The sequence below is a fragment of the Idiotropiscis lumnitzeri genome, chromosome 17 (genome assembly GCF_059441095.1).
Source record: "Idiotropiscis lumnitzeri isolate Australia: NSW breed Sydney's pygmy pipehorse chromosome 17, RoL_Ilum_1.0, whole genome shotgun sequence".
NCBI classification, from domain to species: domain Eukaryota; kingdom Metazoa; phylum Chordata; class Actinopteri; order Syngnathiformes; family Syngnathidae; genus Idiotropiscis; species Idiotropiscis lumnitzeri.
In genome coordinates this window covers 16,150,560-16,160,091 of record NC_142407.1, presented here as the reverse complement: position 1 = coordinate 16,160,091, position 9,532 = coordinate 16,150,560, and the positions used below count along the sequence as shown (strand labels likewise).

Here is a 9,532-nt window from a genome sequence, read left to right as displayed (position 1 = left end):
CTGCTTTCTCTCGTCTTAAAACCATCTAGTGGCTGAAATTGCAATTACACCCAAAATGACAAAATCTAATTATAAAAAAACAGCAAATTGCAATCCTGTCTTCTAGGCATTACAGTTTTTTTTTCATTTATTTATTTTTTGGGGGAATTAGTGAACTGTAATGTGATGACGCAAATGTCAACGTTGATCACATTGATAATATTTAGGTTTTCAGCACAGAACAGCAGCCCCCGATAATGACTGAAGCCAGGCACATTTATCTTTGAATTGTCATGAAAAAAAAAAACTCTGTACTATGGATTTTTTTTTAAATAATTTCTCTTTCCGTTGCAATGGCAGATGCAAGACTAGTGCCCACAAGAGGCGATACATAAAAGTAGAACACACCGAAATATTTTGCCATTCTGATGCAAAGAATTGCGCATTTAAGTTTTACGGCCTAGCCGAGCACTGACGGAGGCACCAAAATGGTGACATGAGAAATGAAAACATTGCGTCAGAGCTATACCTGGCTTAGCACGATAGCTACCGGCGCCAACACCCCAGCCAATGCCTCGCTGAAACCATATTTGTAAAAAAAGGTCAAACCAATAAGAAAACACGACACTTTTGCCCCTTCTCACCCGACAACAAATTAGCTAACGAGTCATAATTCCGAGTCGTAATTCCGAGGTCACCGCATCACCGGGAGAGGGAACTAATTGGCACCGGAGCTGCGCGGCTAAGGCGGCGAGGCCGCGCTAGTAAGCGTGCGCGAGCGCTAGTGGGTTTTAGCGTGTGAAATAACGGCCGCGGCGAGCTCATGAGGGGGGCAATTATGTCAAAGCTGTGCACATCCAAGATAACCCACCGCCTGACTCAATCTGGCTAAGCCCCCGCGGGGGGATGGAGGTTGGGGGGAGGGGGAGGGGGGGGAGGTTTGGAAGCAAGCTTGCGGAGGCTCCGCAGAGAAGCCAATGAAGGCTCGTAAACAAGCAGCTAACAAGCGCAGCACACATGATCAGGCGTGTGTACGCGAGCCATCTGGATTATAAACGCAGGCCCATGTTGGATTCGTACTCGAAAACAATATAAAGTCAGATGTGCCGTACCTGACCTTGAATTCCAACTCAATTTGTTTGTATTGCTACCCCGCTATTGCAAAAATCGTTTTCAAAAGGTTGCTGTCGATGCTACGATGCATCATGCGAAGCTCGTCAACTCACTTGAACAACTTCCTTGTCATCAAGATTACACAAAATGACACCAACGTAATACGCTTAAATGAGAAAGCACAAAAATTGAACTTGAAACTGTGCATAGATACATAATGGCAACGTTAGCTTACCTTTGTTTTCTCTTTGTTTGTTTTTGTAGCGTTCAGTGAGGCGTAGTTTTACAGGTTGGAAGGGAAACCACCAAAGGGATTCATTTGATTTTTGGGAAATGTTCTGAGTTTGCCCGCTTCTGTCTTGATAGCAGCAGGAACAAAGTGACAAAAAGCTTCCATTCCTCGTGGAGGTGTTGTGTCGTGAGCTCCAGCTGCTATCATGTGAACGTTCAATTAGCTCTCAGCTTGAAAGTAACTTCTCATTCTTTTGCGTTATTCTGGCTAATTAGCCACTTGGCCTCGCTCCTCTTGCATTTTGGCAGCCATACCGAGTGCAAGGAGCAATGTAAAAATGTCACAACAGGTATTAAACTTTGAGGTGGCTCTGGTTGTGAAGATAAGTCTTTTTGTTTTGTTCTGTTATTTTTTTATATATATATTTTTTTTAAATGTCAACTGTACCATTTATTACCTCTATTGTGGTCTTGTTGGATTACAGACAATCCCAACCTTTAAACATCTTCTCTAATATTCTCAACCATTGAGCCACATTAGTGAAGCTCTTAGGGTGTGCCGCAGGAAATTATAAAATTTCACTTCATTGGTTAAAAACATTGTTTATTTTGAACAAATAATGTTCTCCATCTATAACAGTGACTTCTAGTTAAACACAGATAAATAAATAATCTTCTTTTAGATCATAATTACTGGTTCATGTATCTACATTTTTTAAACATTTTTGTTTCTTTTTGTAATTTAAAATATGTGGCTTGGCTCAATAAATCTTGGAAATCGCTGCTCCAAAGCGTCAATGTAAATTTGGACAGGCACAAGCCAGGACGCCTAAACGCAGGGTGAGGTCCTGATTGGGTCCTGATAACATTTAAAGCAGACTTCAAGTCAAAATTGTTCTTTGTGACATGTTCTGTGCCACCACTGCTCTAAACACGGTATTCTAATTCAAATTACATTTAGAGAGTACAAATTAAGCAGAATAATGAATGCATTTTTACCCATTTTAGGGGGCTGCCATTCTGTCCTGTCCCGCCAGCTACCGTCGACGAAATTTATGTCAGAGTGCCCGCCAAATTCAGAATGCAGGTGGGCCGCATTTCTTCCAACCAGTACTTGTAATGTTGCTTCATTAATGTCAGCCGTGTGCTAATGCGCAAACGTTCACTAAAACCGATGCTAATAGTGTAAATAACGCAACGGTATCAATCATTAATATTAATAATGATCAGGCTGAAATGCTGGTGAAGTTTTAATGCATGCTTCACTTCATACTTTCTGAACTATTTCATTGGAGAATCGGCAGCCTATCACTAATCGCTTCTCTAACTTTAGCATTTATGCTAATGTTAATAAAATAATGCTCACACCTTGTATATTGATTTGAAAAGCTTGGAACTGTCCGTTAAAGCCTAATAGATTTTTAGGATGAATAAATGACAAAATCTTTGCAAACTGCTTGCAATAGAATATCCCTCCGAGGTTTACTTGTCTGTGATGACGTTTGCTTTGTATGCAAATTGATCGTAATCATCTTCAAGCGCCTTTTCGAAACCGTCGCCGCACAAGATGATGCAACCGTGGCGGCATCCTCCTGAAAAGTCGTCGCTTTGCACGTTCACGTGAAATACCGCGACAAATACGTTCACCTCTCCATAACCTCACCCTCCTCCTCCTCCTCTTCCTTCTTCTTCTCCTCCTCGTCCTCAGCATGTGTTATTCAGAATAATTTTGAAGTTTGCTTCGGAGAAAAAAAAGAAAACGGGTACATTCCAGGAGAATTCCACACCAAAGGCAGGAACAATCGTTTTTCAGGAACCGTGCCAGCTAACTGAACGTCCCGTTATGCTCCACAGACATTTTAGACCATTGCAAACACTTACACGTGTTATGATCTGTGAAAAAATATATTATTTTTTTCCTTCATTTAAAAAATCCGAGCGGGCCTTCTGCATTCATTACTCGTCCACCGTTTAATAGCTGTTTTTACATACAAGGTCACGCAGTGAGGCGACGTCTCACAATATAATGCCGTTTATGTGCAATCACATATTCGGTTATGGTGTCTCTGTCAAGGACAAGGACGAGAAGCGTCACAAGTGTTTCCCACAAACCATGTACTGACTTTTAATGTTTCATGTTGTTATATTCAAGTTAGTTGTGTCAAATATTTTTAAAATGGTTCTGGTTTGTCCTGTAGCTCGGGTTATCATGGTTCCAATGTCATTCAGGGACATTTTTTTCCCCACTTTTTCCCATAGGAAATAATGGAAATTCTTTCATATGGTTTTGAATGAACATTTAAAGGAGATTTATTTTGTATTTCCTGTTCCTCCCTCAAAATGTTTTAATTAGCGCTTTTGTCAAAATACTAAGAATTCATCAGGAATTATAGCATAGCTTTCATCCTAAATATTCCCGCCATGACTTGAAATTGGCTCGGGATTTTCACCCAGCCTATCTGCAGAGCCATGAGTCGAGATACTGAACATCTTTTGCTAGAAAACAAATCGAGTTTGACTCAGCAGCACCCCTGCTGGTTTCAGCTATGTAGTGCACTCCATTTCTGCCCCAATTGTTTTAATCGGTTAAATTAACAAAGGCCACATGATTCACAGACTAACGACTGCACAACTAATTGATTTCAAATGCGTGGTTGTGTTTTGTTGGTATAATAGAAAATTAATGTTTATGGCGCATGCATCAAGCTCCTCAGTCTCTTGCGATGCGCTTAATAAAAGAGGAACGATGCAATCAGCACATCCCGAATAAATAAATAAGTAAAGAGATTAAAGGGAGTCCCAACAGACGGGATCTGCGATGTACAACGTGACCCCTGAACCCGTAATAATGTTCTAAATTCCCGCCTGCAATCGACTACCGGGTCCCGACACCTCGCCGGATGAGTGCAGCTTTTGCGAGGAAGTCGGCCCTGAATGAAATCTCCAAGCTTTATTATTGATTTTGCCCGCAGTACTCGTGCAAATCTGCATCTGATTTGGAGTAAACAATCTAGAATTTTTGGGCTCGCTCTACATTTTGAAATGCACTCGGTGTTCAGTTTCTAACAAACACAAAAAGCAAGCTTTTGGCATTTCCGTGGTTACCTGACTTATTTTCTATGTCAGGTCTCGTGAGAAAATGCCGGTGAACCAAAAGTGGAGGGCAAAGATATGCCGACATTGGCGAGAAGTCTTTTGGAACATTGATGCCAAGCTGCATCCACATTCGATGAAAAAAAAAAAAAGGCTCACCCATCGATTGTATACAAGGTTGGAACATTTTCATTTTGTCTTTGAGGACCAGATTTGACTTCATTTGCAAAGCAATTTTGCAAAGATTTGATCAAAATGTCAATAAAAGAAGGATCAATTTTTTTAAATTCACCAAATTGTATTTTCATGATCTACTGCATTGTAATTTTACAAACATTTTTTTTTTAGCAGACCTCAAAAATTCAAAATCAAAACTCGCGACTCAACAAAACGATTCTGAAATGATAAATATTCTATACGTTAATACACTTTTAATGTTATAGGCCACTCCTCCCGGCAGACAGAGTGTAGCCTACAGTCATTTATTTCCAGTTCTGGTTTCCGAGTCGATTTCCTTGGAAGTTGTCCACTTTAACGCAGTTCCAGGCAGTCTCTGAAAAGCGGCTAATTCTGGTGTTAAACGTGTTAGTTTAGCTTAGCAACTGCAATGCCTTCTCCCTTTCGTCAGAACGAAAAGAGAGAGATTTGGAGAATTAAGAATAAAAAAATATAGCGACGATTGTTACTCCTTTATTGTGAAACGTGCTTATTTTAGTGCAATTTCTGTCGGAGTTAAGTCGTCTCCGTGCAAAACGCGTACCCCCCCCCCCTAAGTCGTCCGAAATCTCTTCACAGCGCCAATCTTCAAAACTGGCACATCTTTTGAACCTCCCCTGCCACTTTCCGAGGAATTGCGTCCTTTCTACTTTGCACTCGGCGCGTTCACGCAATTATGTGAAATAGCCTGAAATCGCCATCGAAAACAAAGTCTTTGGCATCCAAATTGAAGCCAAATAAAAGTCCCGATTTGAACCTCGTTTTTGATGCGTTTTGCGAGGACTTCATCACGGCGAGATGTGTTATTATTCTCATCAGCGCTCTGGCAACAGCCCGCGTTATGATGTGGAGAGCTTCTTTGAACTTCCTGAGCCTCTCGCTACCCCTGGCTCTTTTCTTTTTCGGGTGGGCGGGGTGGAATGGCGATGGTGTGGGGTAACGGAGGCGGGGCGGGGTGGTCGTCAGCCTGCCATCCTGACAAGCTCTTGAAAGACCAAAGGTATGGACGGTTCACAAACAGAATTTTTAAATCTGGACCACATCAAAGGCCTGAATAGGAAATCACAATAAACTGCCGGGAATGTCAATGAGCCGACGGAGCACAGCACGAGAGAGCGCGACTTTGGTGTTTTTCGGAATCGGGGGATAATTTAGGCGTCATTATTTTTGAGAAGCGGTCCATTTTATTTTACATTTGTGTTTGCAAGAAAATCAGCTCATAAACCTGATTCGTTCAACATTTTATGAGATTTGATTTGTCACGCCATCTTTTTTTTTTTTTAGCTGTTTAGCTAGTTTGTACTTAGACCACGAAACGTTTTTGTTTGTGTAATGCCACTTTGCCCTCTTTTGCTTTTAGGCAACTCTGATGGCTCTGGTGACCTGAATCCAAACGATGAACTGAAGTTAGTTGTGGATAAAAGTGCAAAAGGATCCGATACGGATGCCAAAATCGGAGGCAAACCACAATTCTGCAAAGACAAGTATCCAGAAAAAGTCCGTAACAATATCGCTGAAATATTATTGTAGCCATAACATTTTACAATCCCCTCCTTCAAAATGACAAAAATGGAGTTACCTCTCCCTCGTTCTCAGTGGCTCAATTATCATTCATATTTTACTCACTCTAATGATGCGTTATGTATTCTTTTCATTTTTCATTCAAAACAACTTGTCTCTTCTTGCGGGCCAGTCGCCTGCCGGCGCCTGCCTAAACAGATGTCGGCCCATTTTTCATTCCATAAACGTCCCCAGCATTTCCTTCTTCCCCGTGTCTGATAAAAGACGGATAGCTTTATCTGACTGGCCTTTGATGCGCAAACGTAGCGCTACGACACGGGCGATTCAAACGACGCCATGCGTGCGATAGCAATCTTATCATCCAAAGCGCACGTGTGGCGGCCACGCAGACGAGCAAACAACTTTCTTGCAAAAACGTCGTCGCCTGTTAAACAGATGTTTAAAAATAGAAATCTTCCCAGCCGGGCCCGGGCGGAGGGAGCTTTTGTAGATCACAATGGCGGCACGAGCATCATCTTTACAAGTGTTGAGGCGCCAACGCGCAAAGATGACAACTGCGTGCGCCCTTGTATGAACCCGGATGCTTTGGAATTCGGAAGGCCTTCCGTGCAAAACCAGAGACGGGTTCTCCTTACGGACAAAGAGAAAAATTCTTTTGTTCGGAAAATATTTTACGTGCACAAAACAAAACTCCATAGGAAGAGGAGTTTCAAAAATGTTTTTGCAAGAGTCTCTGTGAGGGGTGTGCTTTTCTCAGAATATTACGACTTCTTGTCAGATTTTTTTAAAGGATACAATTGGTCTTTTCTCTAAATAAAATAAATTAGATAAAAAATGTCCGTATATTCTCAAAAGTTATAAATGTATTTTCAAAGTATTTTTTTTCTTGTTCTATGATGACTTTTGAAAAAGTTCTTTTTGACAAACTTTTTTTAAAAAAAAACGTTTATTCTCCTACAATTGCTTTTTTAAAGAAAAAGTATTTAGTATCAGGAAGCCTTTTTGTTCATAAATATGGTAAATTTCTCATATTGCAAGAATTTTTATTTCTTTTTCCCTCAAGGTCACAACTTTTTTTTTTTTTTCATTCAAAACAGGGCTCTCGACTAACTTTTTGCACTGGTGCGCCCAAACCTTTTTCTTCTTCAAATTTTCCACTGCATCGCATTCAACACCGAAATTATGTTAGTTCATTTGTAGATGAAGCACCAAATGGGATGATTGTGAAGAGGTACAAAAGAAAAAGAGAAATAGAAATCCTGTGACCGTGACTATTGTTCAGCGAAATCCCAAGGACATGTTTCCTCCTGGTGGCAGCTTGAGTCTACTGTCAGCTCTCGCTTTTAATTGAACAAAACAAGCTCATTTCCGTGTGACTGCTCATTGTTTCAACTACTCATAGCTCTGCTGCCAACCATCTGGTCAAGGTTTTGCTTTGACTTGGGCCTAGTGAGCAAGAGGACCAATAGATGGCAATGTTGATCACATCATGACGGGCGGATGGGCAAGCCACTCATGTTCTGTTTAATCCTGAGGATGCTTGATATTGTAGCTCCTTGACTTATTTTCCATGGATTGGGATGTTGTTTACGATTGGGGTTTTTTTCACCTCTTTTATCTTGTTGATGTTGTGTGTATATATATATATATATATATATATATATATATATATATATATATATATATATATATATATATATATATATATATGGACAACAATTACAAAAAAATAAAAAATTAAAAAAAGAACTTTCCTCGCATGTCGCGTTGCGGCATCCAATCAGCACCGGGATGTATTACGTCACACTCAGAGTCATGTACACTTGGCGGGTTGTTTGAAAAGAGAAGAATGGAGGAGAACATGATGGTTGGCGGCTGTGGACATCCTGAGCTTTACAACACCCGCAGCTATCACTACAGGGACAATAAAATCAATAAAAACGAATTTAATGTAAACGTAGCATTGGTACTAATGGTATCGGTACTTGGTATCGATAAGTAATAAAAGTAATTCCCAATACTGGTAATAGTCTGAAGTTAAAAAAAAGCAATATTGAACATCCCTAACATCAAGATACTCTCGTAAGACATAAAATGTTCGGGCGTTTGACGTTGTTGTTCTGAAGGTGCAAAATTAGGAAAAAACAAAAAACAGCCCGTCGGATCGAAAGGGGGGGGGGGGGGGCAGGGGGGCCGAGTTCGCTGCTTTGCTCCTTGACCATCCTATCACCGGCCCTGCTCCATGTGTCCGTGCGGGAGAGAACCAAAAACAAAAATGGCCATAAGTTGGAAAGAAACCGGCATTTCTCAACGTCATAACGAGTGAGCGAGTCCAAAGAAGCGATATGCCTCCGCCTGCATCTTATTAGCGGAGACCAGCGACGGGAAGGCGGGGAAAGCAGCGAGAGAGTGAGGGTGGGGTGGGGTGGCGGGGGTCTCCACAGTAGGTGAAGCCGCTCGCTTGTCGCCACCATAACTGAAGCAGGTGTCCAACATGGCGAACGCAGGCTGCGGCTCTCTCGCGACTATTCTCTTTTTATCAAGCTTTCAGGCTGCTCTTCTCCAAGGTAGGTTCTCTTCCTGCAACCGGGCTGCCTTTTTGTGGACGATGCACTTTCGCATCCTTCCCCATACGTGGATTTTCAAGCATTTTAATCACCTTTTTTTTTTATTTTTCATTTTTTTCCTTTTGGCTAATTCGTGAGGCTCGTGTCCAAGCTGGTGGATGTTCGTAAAGTTGGATTTATTGCTAAAATGGGGATTTATTTTTTTTTATTTTTATTTTGCATCACTTTGGACAGCTCGCCCGCCACGCAACTGGGAACTCTGGTGTGTCGCATTCTGTCGTTAAAAAATAAAAAAATATATCACGCATGTTCACGTTTTGGGAGTTGCGGTCCACTTGACTCTGTTGTAAATCACAGCCATAAAACAAACGTTGGTGCGTTCAAGCGCGTCTTTAATAAAGAAGCCTCGCTTGAAACGCGCCGCTTTAAAGCTTTCCGGTGCAAATGCCGTCCAAAGTGAAGCATATTCCATCATTTCTTTTGGTTTATTTTTCCGTGTTTTACAACTCGCGCCACACCACGAAGCTCCCCGCTTCCACTGTTTTGGTGGTCCGCGTTTTCAAAGTTAAAATTCCAAAAGAGCTGTCGTGCTTTGGTCTTGGGCGCATACGCCGAAGTGGCAACGGTGTGTTGAAATGCGGAATGGTGTCTGTAAATGGTGTGACATGTGCTTGTGTGCCCCACGGGGAAGGGGTTAATGTGCATGTACGTGGATTGTTAACGGGCTTCGGGTCGGTATGCAGCAGGCTACTGGCGGCTGCAATTCCAGTGAGTTGGATATGCAATGGGATGAACTTTGAATGGACAGTATT

General features: G+C 41.6%; 1 protein-coding gene and 1 long non-coding RNA gene across 5 annotated transcripts in view; both read left to right on the top strand.

The window, feature by feature from the left end:
* The first annotated feature begins 2,167 nt into the window (after positions 1-2,167).
* On the top strand, positions 2,168-4,588 carry LOC148320580 (uncharacterized). The gene is made up of 3 exons (XR_015839570.1): positions 2,168-2,259; positions 2,332-2,410; positions 4,450-4,588. It is a non-coding gene; the product is annotated as an uncharacterized LOC148320580 (long non-coding RNA).
* Positions 4,589-8,575: 3,987 nt separating this feature from the next.
* Positions 8,576-9,532, top strand: part of cadm1a (cell adhesion molecule 1a) — a 180,222-nt gene continuing 179,265 nt past the window's right edge. For all 4 annotated transcript variants that reach the window (XM_088279835.1, XM_088279834.1, XM_088279833.1 and 1 more), the window contains exon 1: positions 8,576-8,720. In XM_088279835.1, coding sequence (XP_088135961.1) covers positions 8,648-8,720 — 73 coding nt within the window. In that variant the 5' untranslated portion in view covers positions 8,576-8,647. The remainder of the gene's footprint in view (positions 8,721-9,532) is intronic.